Below are 16798 nucleotides of genomic sequence, written 5' to 3' on the forward strand. Positions count from 1 at the left end.
TTGATCCCAGGACTCCAGGATCATGATCTGAGCTGAAGGCAAACAATCACCCAGCCACCCAGGTGCCTCTCCTGATTCCATTCTTTTTTTAAATTTTTATTTATTTATTCATGAGAGAGCGAGAGAGAAGCAGGGTCCATGCAGGGAGCCCTGTGTGGGACTCAATCCCAGGACCCCAGGATCATGCCCTGAGCCAAAGGCAAATGCTCAACCGCTGAGCTACCCAGGCGTCCCTGATTAGGGGTATTCAGAAGTGCCAATATATACTGGGGGATTTAGAAAGCAATGTGCAGGCCCAGGGCAGGACAAATGCTCAGGAAAGACCTGAGAAGACCCTAAGCTTTCGTCTCAGGCTTCTCTCTAGGCTCTGTGAGAACAGGAAGTGAAGACTATGGCAAAATTGTAAATGCCCCAGAAAAACATTGAGGGAGTGCCCCAGAATACATCTGGGGGAAGTTTTTTGTCTCTTTTTTCTTTCTTCGGCTTGCTCTCTATAATATAAAAATAATTCTTACAACTCAACAACAAAAAGAGAACCAAATTTCAAAATGAGCAAAAGACTTGACATTTCTCAAAACAAAACAAAACGATCTACAAACGGCCAACAAGCACCTGAAAAGACACTCAACATCTTTAGGGAAGTGCAAATCAAAACCACAATGAGATACCACTTCACACCCATTAGGATGGCTATAATAGCAACAAAACTGAAAATAGCACACGTGGATGAGGATTTGGATAAATTGGAGCTCTCATACATGGTTGGTGGGAATACAAAATGGTGTGGCCACTGTGGAAAACAATCTGGCAGTTCCTCAAAAAGTTAAACACAGAATTACCATATGACCCAGCAATTCCACTCATAGGTGTATACCCTAAAGAACTGAAAGTAGATTCTGAAACACACGTTCATAGGAGCACTATTCACAATGTCCAAAAGATGGAAGTGACCCCAATGTCCACCAGTGGTCAAATGGATAAACTGTGGTTTATCCAAGCCATGGCATGTTATTCAGCCATTAAAATAAATTAAATGCTCATTCATGCTATTAAGATGAACCTTTAATACATTATGCTAAGTGAAAGATGCCAGACACAAATGGTCACATATTTCATTTATATGAAACACCCAGAATTGACAAATCCATAGACGCAGATTGGTAGTAGACAGAAACTAAGGTGAGGAAGGGAATGAGGAATAACTGCTGAATGGGGACCAGGTTTATTTTAGGGCTGATGGAATGTTTTGAAAATAGAAGTGGTGGGGGGATCCCTGGGTGGCGCAGTGGTTTGGCGCCTGCCTTTGGCCCAGGGCGCGATCCTAGAGACCCGGGATCGAGTCCCACATCGGGCTCCCGGTGCATGGAGCCTGCTTCTCTCTCCCTCTCTGTGACTATCATAAATAAAAATAAAAAAAATAAAAATAAAGAAAATAGAAGTGGTGGTTGCACAACATTGTAAATGTTAATACATGCCACTGAATTGTTCACTTGAAAATGGTTAATTTTATGTAATGTGAATTTCACCTTAAAAACAAAAACAAAAAAACCAAGGGATTCCTGGGTGGCTCAGCGGTTTAGCGCCTGCCTTCTGTCCAGGGCGTGATCCTGGAGACCTGGGATCGAGTCCCACATCAGGCTCCCTGCTCTGCTTGTGTCTCTGCCTCTCTCTCTGTGTCTCGCATGAATAAATAAAATCTTAAAAAAAAATCCATTAAACAGGCCACCTGGGTGGCTCAGTCTGTTGGGCCTCTGTCTTCGGCTCAGGTCATGATCTGCGGGTCCAGGGATCTATCCCCTCATTGGGTTCCCTGCTCAGGGAGGAGCCTTCTTCTCCCTCTCTTTCCTCTTTCTGTCCCTCCCCCTCCCGTTTGTGCTTTCTCTCTCTCAAATAAATAAAATCTTTAAAAATTTATTTTTTTATTATTTTTTATTTTTTTAAATATTTATTTATGAGACACACACACAGAGAGAGGCAGAGACACACAGGCAGAGGGAGAAGCAGGCTCCACGAAGTGAGCCCAATGCAGGACTCCATCCCAGGACTGCAGGATCATGTCCAGGACTGAAGGCAGGCGCCCAACTGCTGAGCCACCCAGGGATCCCTAATTTTTTTTTTTAATTTAAAAACCCATTAAAAAATATCAGGGGGTGCCTGGGTGGCTGAGTCAGTAGAGCACAGGGACTCATGATCCCAGGGTCATGAGATCAAGCCCCACGTTGGGTGTGGAGCCTACTTAAAATTAAAAAAAATATATATACGTAATATATATATTCGTATTTATGGGGTATCTGGGTGGCTCAGTTAGTTGAGCGTGGGTACTCTTGGTTTCAGTACGGCTCATGACCTCAGGGTCATGGGACTGAGCCCTGCCTTGGGCTCCCTGCTCAGTAAGTCTGCCAGAGATCCTTTCCATCTCCTCTCCTCCCCTCTGCTCCCTCCCCCACCCTCACCCCAGCTGGCTCACAGGCTCTCTCTAAAATAAATAAAGAAAATCTTTGGGATCCCTGGGTGGCACAGTGGTTTGGCGCCTGCCTTTGGCCCAGGGCACGATCCTGGAGACCCGGGATTGAGTCCCACGTCGGGCTCCCGGTGCATGGAGCCTGCTTCTCCCTCTGCCTGTGTCTCTGCCTCTCTCTCTCTCTCTCTGTGTGACTATCATAAATAAATAAAAATTTAAAAAAAGAAAATCTTTAATATATATATTTATATATATATATATTTATATATTTTTAAATAAAAAATAAAGACTCTCCCATTCTCACTTCAAAATGTCCAAGCAGCAAGTCTGAACGACAAAAACTTTGGAAGTGAAAAGGAGCCCTACCAATGACTGCACATAAACTTTGACATAGCAAGGTGGTGTGACTTCCCCAAGTTCTCCCACAGCAGGAAAGAGCTGACAGCCACCAGCTGTAATTGAAGACTAATTGTTTGTCACCAAGTGCCAACCACTCCAGGGCCTATCTTTTAAAGACTCGACATTTCCATCTAAACATTTTTTTTAAATTTTTTATTTATTTATTATAGTCACAGAGAGAGAGAGGCAGAGACACAGGCAGAGGGAGAAGCAGGCTCCATGCACCGGAAGCCCGATGTGGGATTCGATCCCAGGTCTCCAGGATCGCGCCCTGGGCCAAGAGCAGGCGCCAAACCGCTGCGCCACCCAGGGATCCCCTTTTTTTTTTTTTTTTTTTGGGATCCCCATTTTTTTTCTTATGTTTAGTCAGAACCACCGACCAGAGTCCCTTTCTCCAGTGACTTCTTTGCTTATGTGCCAGCTTCCTAGAGGGCGGTCACCACCAAATACTCCAAGCCAGGCTGAGGGAGTGGTGGGCTGCCCAATTGTGGGCGATCAGCCTGAAAAAACAGATCATATGTACTGAGAGCATATAATGTGCCAAGCGCTGAACAACATTATCTTAATCTTTACAACAGCCCAGTGAGGTAGGACAAGTATCACCCCATCTTACAGATGAGAATACTGAGGCCCTGCCGGGTGATTTCAAGCCAAGGATCGAGGGTGGCTTAAACTAGGGTTTGTGGCTCCTAGCCCCACACTCTCCTCTCTCTTTTTTTTTAACATTCTAAAATATTATTTACTTGATAGGCGTCTGGGTGGCTCAGGTCCTGATCCCGGGGTCCTGGGATCAAGTTCCGCATCAGGCTCCCTGCGGGGAGCCTGCCTCTGTGTGTCCCTCATGAATATATAGTCTTTTTAAAAAAATTTACTTGACACAGAGAGCGAGCACAAGCAGGCGAGAGGGAGACACAGGCTCCCAGGGGCGGAGCAGGGATCCTGAGTGGGGCTCCATCCCAGGGCCCCAGGACCATGACCTGAGCCGAAGCCACATGCTTAACCCACAAACATTCCGGCGCCCCCCACCCCCTTCTTGAAGATCTTCTCCGACTCTTAAACACCTGTCATTTTTCCTACCCTGAGTCGTATCAATTACTCTCTTTACCTGCCGCCGCCCCCTCCCCAGGTTTGGGACCCCTGGTGCAGGGTGGGCTATGCCCCTCTACAGACTCTACGCTAGGAAAACTGAGCGCCACGGGCAAGGCTTCGTCTGTTCCCACCGCCGCCCTCGTGGGTCGTCGGTCCATAGTAACTACAGACGAGGAAACGGACAAAGGAATGGTTCTCAGGAGCAAAGGGAATGAAGGGTCAGGCGGCGCATCTGAAGCCACGCCTAAGAACCGCGAAGCCCCCAAGAAAACGAAAAGGACTCCCTCCCCCTCCCCTCGAATCTTTATACATGAGCCCTACGGGTCGCGGGGAGGCCCACTCCTCCCAGACTAGATGGTTCAATGGTCGTCGCGCGCGGCGTACTCTGGGAAAACCGCAGGGAGGGGCCTCAGAAGGCCCCGGCCCGCCTCCGATTTAGCTGTCTTAACTTTTGCCTGGAAAACATGTACCATCTTAGTACTTATTTTTTTCCTTATTCCGTCACCATCTGTTGAGACTAGAGCTCGAGGCTACTCATAAAAATGTCTCCGGGAGGTCGAGAGTCTTAAGGCACGGCAGGCATTCATACGGGCAGCTAAGCACTCAGGGGGCCCTTCACTTCTCTCTCCGTTCGCTTCATAGCGCCGGCACAAGCGGCTGCCAATGAGCTCCGATGAGTAGCACAAGGGGCAGGGCCAGCCCTTAAAGGAACCGCGACCTCTTAGCAGACCGGAGGGTGACCCAGACGATGGCGGCCGGAGCGGCCCTAGCCTTGGCACTGTGGCTACTACTGCCGCCAATGGGGGTTGAGGGGGCAGGTCCCCCCCCGATCCAGGACGGCGAGTTCACGTTCCTGTTGCCCGCGGGGAGGAAGCAGTGTTTCTATCAGTCTGCGCCGGCCAATGCAAGCCTCGAGACCGAGTACCAGGTAGAAAGTCCCGAGTCGGGGAGCAGGCGAGCGAGCGGAGCCAGGGCGAGAGGGCGTGGCCAAGCCCCTGAAGCGAGGCATGGATTAAAGAGGGAGGGGGAGGAGCCCGTGCGTCAGAGTGCGGGGGCGGAGCTAGGGCGAGCGCGCTGGAACCTGTGGGGACGGCGTGGGAGCGGAGGGGGTGGGAATAATGGCAGGAGGCGGGGTTAGCCGGGCAGCCGGAGGGGGCGGGGCCATCGGCTGCAGGAGGCACCCCTCACGGGGCGGGAACCTCGCGAGTGGGCGTGGCCAAAGGAGGGAGCTGGTGGGCGTGGCCAAGAGCGCCACCAGAAAGGGCGTGGTGGTCCACGGGAGGATTTCCGGGGGATTGGGTTATGGAGAGCAGGGCCCTGTCCCCTCACTTGGGGTGTAAACGTCGATCAAGGACCTGAGATGGGGGCGTGGCCAGATGAAAACGCCAAACCCAAAGCTGTCCTATCAGTGAAGACTGAGCCAAGGCAAGGGGCGCGGTCTGAGGGACAGGTGGGGCAGGCCCAGGTTGAGGGTGTAGGTGTCAGCGCCCTGGTAGGCCCCTGCTGGTCCCCCATGGGTCTGTGCGGGTTGGCTGGGCCCTGGCTTCCCCTGGCAGGTGCCCTTGGCCTCCCCCTAGCCCTCCCCCCTCTTACCTGTCCGCCCAGGTGATCGGAGGTGCTGGACTGGACGTGGATTTCACCCTGGAGAGCCCTCAGGGCGTGCTGCTGGTCAGCGAGTCCCGCAAGGCAGATGGGGTGCACACGTGAGTTCAGTCCCGCTGTCCGCCTGGGTTCAGTTTCAGCTCTGGCCTTCCCTGGTGGCCTCAGGTTACCACCTCCTGTGCCTCTCAGAGTCTGGGTCATGTGCATCTGTGTGTCTTTCTCCCAGGGTGGAGCCCACGGAGGCTGGGGACTACAAGCTGTGCTTTGACAACTCCTTCAGCACAATCTCCGATAAGCTGGTGTTCTTCGAACTCATTTTTGACAGCCTGCAGGATGACGAGGAGGTCGAGGGCTGGGCAGAGGCTGTGGAGCCTGAGGAGATGCTGGATGTGAAGATGGAGGACATCAAGGTGTGCCCGGGCTGGCTGGGGCCCCGAGTCCTGGAGCTCTGGCTTTGGGCAGCAGTGCTCTCCATTCTTCCACCTTGGCTGGAGTCCCCAGCCTCCCTGGTGCCCACCCCACAATTAGAATAGCTAGCCGCTCACACTTAAAATGATAGCACATTTCTAGGTGCAGGAATTTTTTTTTTTTAAGATTTATTCATGAGACACAGAGAGAGGCAGAGACATAGGCAGAGGGAGAAGCAGGCTCCCTGATCCCAAGACCCCAGGATCACGTCCTGAGCCCAAGGCAGACGCTCAACCAGAGCCACCTCGGCACCCCTAGGTGTAAGAATTTCAAGGGCTTAAATAACTCATGAAATCCTCATATGATGGAGGTAGTGTGCTCCCGATGCCCCATTTTAACGGAGGCACAGGATGGCTAAGTAACTCTCCTAAGGCCACACAGCTAGCAACTGGCAGAGCCAATATTTGAACCCAGGCAGTCTGGCTTTAGCAGCTGTGCTGTTAACCACTGGTAAGTACAGTCTTTATCCTTAGTTAGGCATTCAGTTCTCATTGCAATTTTGAGGAGACTGGGGCCCACAGAGGTTAATTAACTTGCTCAAGGTCACACAGCACAAAGAGGATGTAGAACTCAGGTGGCCTGGCCACTGAGCCTGCACTCTCAGCTCTCTCCTCCACAAACATAGGCTCACCCTATCCACTACCCCTCTCCAGTTTTATTGGCCTCTGCTCCCTGAAGGGCGAAGGGTAGCAGAGGCCTGAGCCCTTTCTCTCCCCTCCACAGGAGTCCATCGAGACCATGAAGACCCGGCTGGAGCGTAGCATCCAGATGCTGACGCTATTGCGGGCCTTCGAGGCACGTGACCGCAACCTGCAGGAGGGCAACCTGGAGCGGGTCAACTTCTGGTCTGCTGTGAACGTGGCCGTGCTGCTGCTGGTGGCTGTGCTCCAGGTGTGCACGCTCAAGCGCTTCTTCCAGGACAAGCGCCCTGTGCCCACGTAGCCCCCGAAGGGAGAACAGGGAAAGAAGGGCAGCAGGGCCCGTGTGTGTGTGTGATTTGGGGGTCCCTTCTCCAGCTTAGCTTCCTACGGGATGGGAGGTCATAGAGGCATGGCCTGAGGGATGACCCTCGGGGGTGTCTCCTCCCTGCCAGGGGCCAGGTCAGCAATAATTGCTGGCTTGGCAGTTTGGGCCTGGGCCCTCTGGAGGGACAGCTGGGGGGCTGCACCTACATTCCTGGCAACTGTGCATGGAAGGGGGGGCACTGCAGCATGTGAGCACAAGCCCTGGATTCTCTGGCCCCTTTCCGTGTCCCCTACTGTAAATGCGTGTGCCTTAGCTCAAGCCCCAGCCTGCACTGGCTGGCCCTGGTGTGGGATGGGGCCCAGGAAGCAAACTCTCCCTTCCCTCCCTGACTGGCCTTCTGAGCCAGGTGATGGTTCGAGGGGGGCTTGCCGCTTGTGGAACCTCTGCCTTCCTTGGTCTCCTTGTTGCCCCACCAGAGGCCTGCTGCTGCTGTTGGGAGGGTAGCTCCCAGGCTGGGGGGTGGGGGGACTGCTTCCACCAGGGGCTGGGAAGGAGACACGGCTGCAGTGTTCTTGCCAGGACAGTCACTTTATTGAGAGGAAGGAGCCCAGCCCCTCGGCCCAGCGCGGGGTGGGCTCGGTGTGAGGTCTGGTAACAGAACTCTAGGAGAGGGGACTGCGAGACCACCCGCCCCTCCTGCTGTCTCTGTAGAGGCCCCCGGCAGGGCTGAGGGGTGGCCCAGCCAAAACTTGTGCCGGAGCCTCACGGAACAAAGGGTGGTCTGGCCCTGGGCACTGGAGTCAATAAATTATGGTCAGAAAATCACAGAGCCTGGTGACTGGGGCTCAGGGACACCAGCCGGGACAGACCTGCCCCCCAAAGGGGGCAAACCAGGCAGGCGGGAGGGGTCTCCCACGAAGCTCAGAAGAAAGGTCGGGCGGGAGCCGATGGAGGTGGTCGCCTGGGCACAAGAGAAAAATCAGAAAGCAAAGTTTAACTGTGACCCGGGCTGGGCCAGAAGGCCTTGGACCTGTGGGGAAGGGGGGGTCGGGGAGGAAATCCTTGGAACTGCAGTGGTGGGGAGGGGGCCCCTGACCACTGTAGTTTGGGGTGGAGGGCTGGGATCCCCTCTCCCTTTTGTGATTCTGCTGCCTACCCCAGGCCTGTGTCTTGGCCTCCACACTAGCACTGAGTCAGGGGCTGCAGCCAGGCCTGGAAGTGTTAGTATATGTGTGTGGGGGGAGTGACCCCAACATCTGTCCCCACTCCTGAGGTGTTAAGGAAAGCAAGAGATTTTCCCTCTAGAGCATGGTTGCCTCTGGAAGAAGCAGACTCCTTCCCCAAGAGCAGAGCCCAGGAGCTTGGTGCAAGAGAGCCCATGGTGGGAGGTAAGGCGGCGTCCTTGTCAGAGGCCTGCTGGGGGAGGGTGAGCAGTCCACATCCTCAGCCTGAACGCCAATACAAAAGGCCCACACGGCAGCCACCAGAAGCTTCTTCCCTTTATTTTAGTTTATTAATAGGATACAGAGTGCAGGCACTTACAGTGGTCAAACCGAGCGAGGAGCGAGCAAGGTCTGCTCAGTGATGGACCACCTGGGGCCCACCCCATGTGGGGAGGCCTGGGTGGGAACCAGGAGCCCCTCAAAGCCTCCCCACTCACTCAGCCCTAAGCCCAAGCCGCCCTGGGGACCTAGAAGGAGGAGGGGGCCCAGGAAGGAGAGAGCGAGTCTGGCAGGATGGAGGCTTCCGGACCCGGCGAAGGCACCTCCGGCAGCCGAGGCTCGGCCGTGCAGTTAATACGGCCAAGGAAGGAATATTTACAACTCGCAGGGCGGGCAGCGCTGGGCCTGCTGGCCTGGCTCGAGGCCTGGAGCTCCCGCTGCTGAGATATGGACATGCTCCTTGGGCCCCAGGAAGGACCGGGGTGAGGGGCGGGTTTACAGGCACTCTTGATGCCCCAGTTTCCAGAAGATCTGGTCATCTCAGGCTTTGCAGGCCAGAGAAGCCCTGGGTGAGTCCCCCGCCCCAGCCTGAATCCTTATTCCAGAAGGCGCCCAGAGTGCATTCCCTCCTCTTGTACCCTGTGGCTCCATCCCACAAAGTGCAACACCCAGGCTTCCCCGCTGCCCCAGGGCGGCTCCCCTCCTGCCCCAGGGCTCCAGGGCCCTTTCGGTCACTGCTGTGTCCAGCTGGGGATGGGGGCCAAGGTTAAGGAAGAGTCAAGGGCTGCCCACAGGGAGCCTGGTCCTGGCGTGTGGATGACAGAGGCCGGGGGCAGCGGAGGGGCCCAGACCACCGAAGCTCCTGCAGGCGGGTGTGCGAAGACCCCCTGAGATGTTGCCCCCCCCACCCCCCTGCGGCCTAGTCGAGCAGGGAAGGCTCGGCTGGCCTGATAATGGTGGGCCGGCTGGGCGCAGCAGGGGGTCTTCTGCTGCAAAGAGAATAAAGACAGACGGGGAAGGGGAGGGGGGAGATGGCAGTGAGGCCCCAAGTAGGACGAGGGAGGGGACCCAGGCCCCACCACCCCCACCCCCTCTTGCTGCCCAATGCCCAATGCCTGAGGGCTCTGAAGGCCGCCAGAGTGCAGTGAAGGAGTTTGCTGTATGACTCTGGGTGAGTCCCCACCCACCCTGGACCTTAGGTTTCTCGTGGGAGAAGTACAGAGACAGAGCCAGGCCTGAGAGGGCTCATAAGTGTGTCCTCATTAAGGAAACAAAGGTCAAAACCAGGAGAAGGGGCCCCGTGTGAGGAGTCCCGATCTGCATCGTGGGCCACCTACTCAGGCAGGGGACAGGCCTGGGAGCCCTGGGGTCACCCTGACTCTCCACCACTCTGTGACTTTGAACAAGTCACTTGGCCTCTCTGGGCCTTAGTTTTCATACTAGCCAAATGGGGATGGGGACTCCATTCCCTGCAGCGCGCAAGGACAGCTCATCGCAGGGTGTCTGATCGAGGACAGGCCCTAGGGCTCAGGCTGCTGGCTTTAGTGGCAGGCAGTGTGTGTGTCTGTGGGGGGGCGCCAGCCTTACCTGGGCACTCCGGGAGGGATGCTGGGGGGAATCCGAGCTGGCCGAGATGGGATCTGAGGCGGGGCCGAGAAGGGGTCATTGTTGGCAAACATGCTCTGGGGTCCAGGCCTGGACGGGATGGGGGGTGCAGCGAAGGAGGCTGTTGGCCCCACTGGCACGGGAATCAGAGGGGGCCCCGGGGTCGGGCCTCTCACGGCTGGGGGCCGGCCTGGGGGATGCACGCTGGACAAGGGTCGGCGCTGTGGAGTGGGGCTGTGGAGGAAAGAGGGGGTGTGAGCTGCGGAAGAGGGTGGAGAGCCCCAGCTGTGTGGCTGTGGAAACCCCAGGGGGCCAAAGTGTGGTGCAGGCTGGCACCCGCTACTGCCCAGGGGGCGCAGGTGAGTGCCTGCTCCTGGGCCCCTCCATCCACCCCACCACCACCTGCCCCCACCTAAACCTTGAGCCAGGGCCTACCTGTACCTCTCCTCAGCCACCAGGGGCTCCTGCTTCCCTGTGACCCCACTCAGGGCCACTTCCCTCTCACCAGCCCTGCTGCAGCCTGCCCACTTCCCCACCTCCTCCAATCTACTCTCAGCCAAAGATCCTCGCAGAACCCAGCCCGGACTCCAAAATCAAGACCAGTGCCTCCAGAGGTTGCGGGGCCTGCAAGTCCCTGCCCTGGGCACCCCACGGGTTACCCCTGGGCCTGAACACCCACTGTTCCCCAGGCTGGATGCTGTGCCTTCTCCCTAAGTAACTCCATGGCTACTTGAAGCCTCGGCAGGGCTGGCACCTTCTAGGAGATTCCCCTGGCTGACCCTCTCTCCTCCCAACACCTGCCCTGTCACTGGTTAGCTGTCCGTCTGATGCTCTGCATTGCCCATGCCAGTGGCTCATTTCCATCAAAGAGGTTGGGGGGGAGGAGGACGGGGACATGCCAGTCATGCCCTCCAGCTGCTCCTGCAGATCCTCCTCCCCAACCTGCCATCCTCATCTGTGCTCTGTACTCCAGGAGGATGACCCCATGGCCACCACGGCCTGGGCCTCTCACCCTCTCTGGCTTCCACGGGGGCCTAACCAATGGAAAGCACCAGAGGACAGGTGGGCCTTTCACGTAACCCTTCTCTCCTTACTGTTTCAGGCCTAGGCAGGGTAGCAGGCCCCACAGCCACCCACCCCTGGGCTGTACACTGACAGGACACACAGGGATACCCGGGAACACACAGGAGTCTCTCAGACCTGTGGCTGGTAGTGCTCTGGAGCCAGGTATCATCGACGGGTGGGGGCACGGGTGTGGACACTGTACTGGTGCTAATGTCTCCGATGATGTTGAGAGCCTCCTTAAGTGCATGGTACATGCGCAGCATGTCGTCCCGCCGCTGGGCCTGGTCAGCTGACTCCTCCATAAGGCTGCTCTGGTCCGCTGATGAGTACAGGTAGGCCAGGAGCTCATGGTGGATGAAGGCTTTCGTCTGGGGGCAAAGGGGCAGAGAGGTCAGGGCTTCCTGCCACACCTGCCGTTATGACTGGCTGGAAAACCACCTGCCACACTTGGTGGGCTTTCTTGTCTGTAACTTTGCTCTACGATGTGTCAGATGATAGATGTTTGAAATGCAGGTGAGCTTTCTACATCCCCCCTCCGCCAAGCCTCTGGTTGGGGGGCCTTTCAAGTGTCCTTCCGGCCTGTTTCACGAGATGCTTACTAAACTTCCTCCTAGAATCCTGCCTCTCTTACTGGTGTCTTTCCACCCCTTTATTATCTTCAAGCTGGCTTTTGTTTAAAAAGTACTAGTTTTGCTAATTTTATACTTTGTTCCTTCCTAAAACCTCCTACAGGATACAGTTTTTGTTACTTTTTATTGAGTGTCTAGGTACCCATTCATGTGGACGTGAGCTTCTCCACATAGGAACAAGTTTTCCTATTCTTTTTCAGTGTTTCACACCTTTATATGATTCTTCTGATTGAACTACATTGGCTAGTAACTCGACAGGAAAGTTTGCTTTCTTTATTTTTTATTATTATTATTATTATTTTTTTAAGTTTGCTTTCTTTAAAAATTGATTTTGAAGATGGGAAAAGAGTGCATGCGAACGGGGGCGGAGGGCAGAGGGAGAGAGACATCCCCAAGCAGACATCCCTGCTGAGCATGGAGCCTGACATAGGGCTTGATCCCAGAACCCTGGGATCACAACCTGAGCTGAAATCAAGAGTTGGATGCTCAATCAACTGAACCACCCCAGGCACCCCTAAAGAAAGTTTTAAAAGCATAGATGGCCAGCTTGTTTTTGATTTCAGAGAAGATACTTTCTGAGCTTCCCCATTCAGGTCAAGAATGGTTTTGAGACTGAAACACAAAGACTCATAACAGAAGACCCCTTCTACCATTGTCTTTTTTAAGAGTAGACGTTGACTTTTAACAAACTTTCAACATCTGCAAAAATGCCAGGCTTGATTCCCTTCCTCTTTTATACAAATAGAGCTTTCCTGTACATTCTGTTATGCTCCATAGTTTTCTACTTTATGATGAGTTATTATAAACCTGGAGATCTTTCTCTTTTTGATGGAATAGCTATTTATTTATTTTTAAAGATTTTATTTACTTATTCATGAGAGAGAGAGAGAGAGAGACAGAGAGAGGCAGAGACATAGGCAGGCAGAGGGAGAAGCAGGCTCCCTGTGGGGAGCCTGATGAAGGACTCGATCCCAGGAATCTGGGATCATGACCTGAGCCGAAGCCAGACACTCAAGCGCCGAGCCACTCAGGTGCCCCCAGAATGGCTATTTATTAAATGGATTCTATTGAGTGGATAGAGATTTCCAATCTTTGGCCACTACACAGCAATGCTAAAAAAAAATAAGCATGGAGATGCTCGATTTGTATATGGGCAAAAAGGTCTGTTGGAGAAATTCCTGTGAGTAGAACTTTGGGGCCAAACCATATATGCCTTTTAAATTTCACAACTGCAGAAGGATGTATATCATAAATCCCATCTATATGTGAAGAGTATACCGGGGGATCCCTGGGTGGCGCAGCGGTTTAGCGCCTGCCTTTGGCCCGGGGCGCGATCCTGGAGACCCAGGATTGAATCCCATATCGGGCTCCCGGTGCATGGAGCCTGCTTCTCCCTCTGCCTGTGTCTCTGTCTCTGTCTGTCTCTCTCTCTCTGTGACTATCATAAATAAACAAATAAAATTAAAAAAAAAAAAGAGTATACCAGCACACCCATGAAACTTAACACTGCTCACCAACCCAAGGAGATGGTGAAGAACACAGTGGCGAAGGAACTTGGAATTTTTGCTTTAGACCCTGTTACACCGAGAGCTTTTCTAGGTACGACATAAACCAAACCTGGTCTGCAGAGATTCCTGAGTGCCTAGCTGAGCTGAAGGCCTGAGGTATGAGCCTGCTGCACCCTCCCAGCAGCCTAGAGCAGGAGATTTAGTAGGGCTGTATTTCACCAAAGAGAAGCCTAAAGCCCTGAGAGTCTAGGGAGCCCTGGGGTAGGCAGGTAACGTGCCTAAGGTGGGTTGGGCTGCAGGCCATCAGGAGGCCACAGCTGGGGACATAGTCTGGGTTTTAATCCCACCTCCCACTCTTCTGAGTGACTCAGGGCAGGTGTCTTCACTTTGCTGGACCTCGTTTTCCTGTCTATACAATGGAGATGATAGCAGTCCCTCTTCTGGGTTATTATAAGGCTGAAAAAATTCACAGGAAGTGTACATGTGTGGTGTTTGCTTCAATTACCTGAGTAGGTGGGAGTAGCCCCTTGTGGCTCACCTCTTTCGATTTACCGAGAGAGGCTGGGCATCCTGTTTCTGATGTTTATTTTTTTTTAATTATTATTTTTTTGTTTCTGATGTTTAAATGATAGTGACTCAGTCTAATTTTAAATTTTATAGTGTTCAGGCCAAATCTGGCAGTTGCTGCCCTACCCCTTCGCCCGCATGATGGGCAGGCCCTAGTGCGCCAGGGCACTCACGTTGTTGATCATGAGGTGCATGATGGTCTTTGGCATGAGGTCGCGGATGGACTTGTTGATGATGGCCACATATGAGTCCACCAGGTTGCGAATGGTCTCCACCTGCCGCTCCAGCTGCGGGTCCATGGAGAAGGTGTTCTCCTGGACACCATCCTCATTTTCTGCCTGCAGTGGGGAGAGGGCAGATGGTGAGGGGCGACCGTGACCTGAGGGGAGTGTGGGGACCCCCATTCTCTGGGAATTGCTTGCCCTGTCCTGCCCACAACTGGCTTTCTGGGGATGTCCCCTGATGGCCACATCGGCAACACGCAGCCTTGCTTGCCTGCCCCTGGCCTGAGCTGCCTGGACCTGTGGTGACCACGGCCCAAGGCAATTAGACACTGTCACCTGGGGACTGGAACATGATAAATTGGGGGCTGAGGGTGGCCATGTTCGTTCCCCTTCAAGGACAGGAGGAGAGGGATCCCTGGGTGGCGCAGCTGTTTGGCGCCTGTCTTTGGCCCAGGGCGTGATCCTGGAGACCCGGGATCGAATCCCACATCGGGCTCCCGGTGCATGGAGCCTGCTTCTCCCTCTGCCTATGTCTCTGCCTCTCTCTCTTTCTCTCTCTGTGACTATCATAAATAAATAAAAATTAAAAAAAAAAAAAAAAAAAAAGGACAGGAGGAGGAGGAACAAAAGAGATGGGATCCTAGGCCATGGATCTCCCTGGCCTTGGCTTTAGTCAAAGAACCTTTCGGGCCTTGACAGCAAAACCCTCTCCCCCTTTTTCCTTTGCTCAAGAGAGTATGAGCTACGTGCCTGGAAATGACCCATCCAGTGAAACATTATACCCTTCCTCTCCCAGGAGGTTTCAGCTCAGCCCAAGGTGTGTCGGCCGGGTAGGGCAATTCCTTACCTGGTCCTTCTCTGGGTAGACCCCTGCTCGGAGGAACGAGGCCTTCCAGCTGTCTACGTCCTCCTGGGAATCACAGGCCAGCTCGATCTGCCGAAGGTCCTTGTAGACATTCCTGCAGTGAGAGGAAAAAGCGTGTGCTTTGACTCTGCCCATGGGCCTGGAGGGGGCAGGGAGCTGCAGCATGGGCTCTGGGGTCTGAGTGATGGAGGTTCACACCTGGCCTGAGCACATCGGGAGTCCTGGGATGGCAGCAGCACTTCCACCCTATTGAGCTGATAGGACCCCCAAGACAGTGCCTACAGTGCCCAGAACCGAGCCGAGGGCGGAGCAAGTGCTCAGTGTGTATCTACATCTAGCAGTATCCATGGGGGTATTTCTGTGGCTTTCATTGACTTTTCCCTTTTCCCTGGGATATGCTCTCCTGTGGGGGCCAAAGGCTGCCAAAGATACTCTCAGGAGTGGGCAGGTGTCCCTCAACACCCCTGGTTGGGTAGCTCCCACCAAGGTGTTTTCAGGGAGGCCAAAGCAAAGTTGTCCAAAAGAACATTCTGTCATGGGGAAAATCATTCTCGCCTGCTGTTGTCGGGTGCAGGCAGTGAGCTACAGGTGGCTTCTCTGTAAGCACCAGGAACAGGGCCAGGATGACAAGGAAGGTATTGAAGTTTCATATTATTTCAGTCGATTTACATTTAAATCGCTAAATGAGGCCAGCGGCTACTGCACTGGATAGTGAAGGTCATGACTGTGCCCTGACTTCTGGGGTCTGGGCTGGGGCAGGGACGGAGGGCTACGGAGCTGTCCAAGGACAGGACTGAGCCTCCAGCTAAGATACATGACATGCTGGGCAAATGTGGGTCTGTGAGAAGAAAGGCGCAGAGCCACAAGGCCAGAGGAAAAACGGATGGACACCTACCAGCATTTACGGACAGCGTTCTGTAGGCCAGGATCTGTGCCACACACACACACGCCATCCTGTCCCCCAAGGCAGGTGTGGCCAAGACGGCCAAGCCATCCCAAAGCTTTTGTGTGAGACCTGAGTTGGAGCTTAGTCATGCCTCATGACGGAGCTATGGCCAACTAGCAGTCAGTGAGTAGCTGCCCTGAGATTTCTGGAAGGAACCTCAGGGAGTAAGGTGGCATGTCTTTGTTGCTCCTTCTCCTCCTTCCTAGCACTGCCCGGAACATCTCGATGGCCAGACCTTGGGCAGCCATGTTGGAAAAGGAGAAGGCAGGCTCAGGAACAGGAGCACCTGGGCCTGGATGCCTGTGGAGCTGCCCCTCCTGCCCAGGATGGTAAAAGCCATAAAAAACCCCAAACTTCTTTCTATCGTGTTTCCATTATTATTCTGCGTTTTCTGAGCATTAGGTCCTATCTCTACCCCCATGCACAGGGGATCAGGGGCCAGGGAGGAGGACAGCTGCTTTAGGCCAGCCTGGAACAAATCTCGATTGAGCTATTTTTCCACAGAACACGAGGCTGGCGTTGAACTGCTGGGAGCTATGGGCAGTGGGGAAAGTGGTCCTGAGGCAGCAGGGAGAATGTCGGTGCCTGGCAGTCAGTCATAAAGAACCACCTGGCCTTGGCTGACAGCTAACTCCTGACTTAAGATGTTCCCTGGATGTTGGGTAAGGGCGTGTGAGGGTCCTGTATCCACACTTAGCCTCTTCCTCCTGCTCTCAGGACCTCCTGCCAGAGCTGGGCTTCTTCCAAGGCTGAGAAAAGCATCTTCGTTTTTGCTAATGTCTTCCCAGTGCCCGTGGGTGTGGACTTACCAAGGGCCTCCTGGGCCCTTCTCTTCCCGGTCTGCACTCACCCAGGGGTCTTACCCTGTCTGACTTTGAACACGGCCATGTAACAACTCCCCAGTCCACCCCACCTAGAGCTCGTTCTGGAACGCCAAACTCTTGTACCTACAGAGCTGCCTT

General features: G+C 54.0%; 2 protein-coding genes across 10 annotated transcripts in view; one reads left to right on the forward strand and one right to left on the reverse strand.

Annotated features, from left to right (window-relative positions):
• Nucleotides 1-3228: 3228 nt before the first annotated feature.
• Nucleotides 3229-6995, forward strand: TMED1 (transmembrane p24 trafficking protein 1). 3 transcript variants are annotated; one of them, XM_055342613.1, is made up of 4 exons: nucleotides 3229-4880; nucleotides 5555-5652; nucleotides 5877-5961; nucleotides 6743-6995. In XM_055342613.1, the coding sequence occupies exons 1-4, from the start codon at nucleotides 4698-4700 to the stop codon at nucleotides 6959-6961; spliced, it is 585 nt and encodes a 194-aa protein (XP_055198588.1). In that variant the 5' UTR covers nucleotides 3229-4697; the 3' UTR covers nucleotides 6962-6995. The 3 variants fall into 3 exon arrangements, with proteins under 3 accessions (XP_055198588.1, XP_055198586.1, XP_055198587.1); XM_055342611.1 differs by having other exon boundaries at nucleotides 3901-4880; nucleotides 5778-5961; XM_055342612.1 differs by having other exon boundaries at nucleotides 4260-4877; nucleotides 5778-5961.
• Nucleotides 6996-7554: 559 nt separating this feature from the next.
• DNM2 (dynamin 2) overlaps nucleotides 7555-16798 on the reverse strand; it is an 89379-nt gene continuing 80135 nt past the window's right edge. For 4 of the 7 annotated variants that reach the window (XM_055342608.1, XM_055342604.1, XM_055342607.1 and 1 more), the window contains 5 exons: nucleotides 14873-14984; nucleotides 13975-14139; nucleotides 11233-11465; nucleotides 10015-10266; nucleotides 8472-9416 (listed from right to left, as the gene is read on the reverse strand). In XM_055342608.1, coding sequence (XP_055198583.1) covers nucleotides 9347-9416; nucleotides 10015-10266; nucleotides 11233-11465; nucleotides 13975-14139; nucleotides 14873-14984 — 832 coding nt within the window. In that variant the 3' untranslated portion in view covers nucleotides 8472-9346. Of the gene's footprint in view, nucleotides 7947-8471; nucleotides 9417-10014; nucleotides 10267-11232; nucleotides 11466-13974; nucleotides 14140-14872; nucleotides 14985-16798 lie in introns of those variants that run through there. The other 3 variants (XM_055342606.1, XM_055342605.1, XM_055342609.1) reach the window with 2 other exon arrangements.

This window comes from Nyctereutes procyonoides, unplaced genomic scaffold, assembly GCF_905146905.1.
Source record: "Nyctereutes procyonoides isolate TBG_1078 unplaced genomic scaffold, NYPRO_anot_genome, whole genome shotgun sequence".
NCBI classification, from domain to species: Eukaryota; Metazoa; Chordata; class Mammalia; order Carnivora; family Canidae; genus Nyctereutes; species Nyctereutes procyonoides.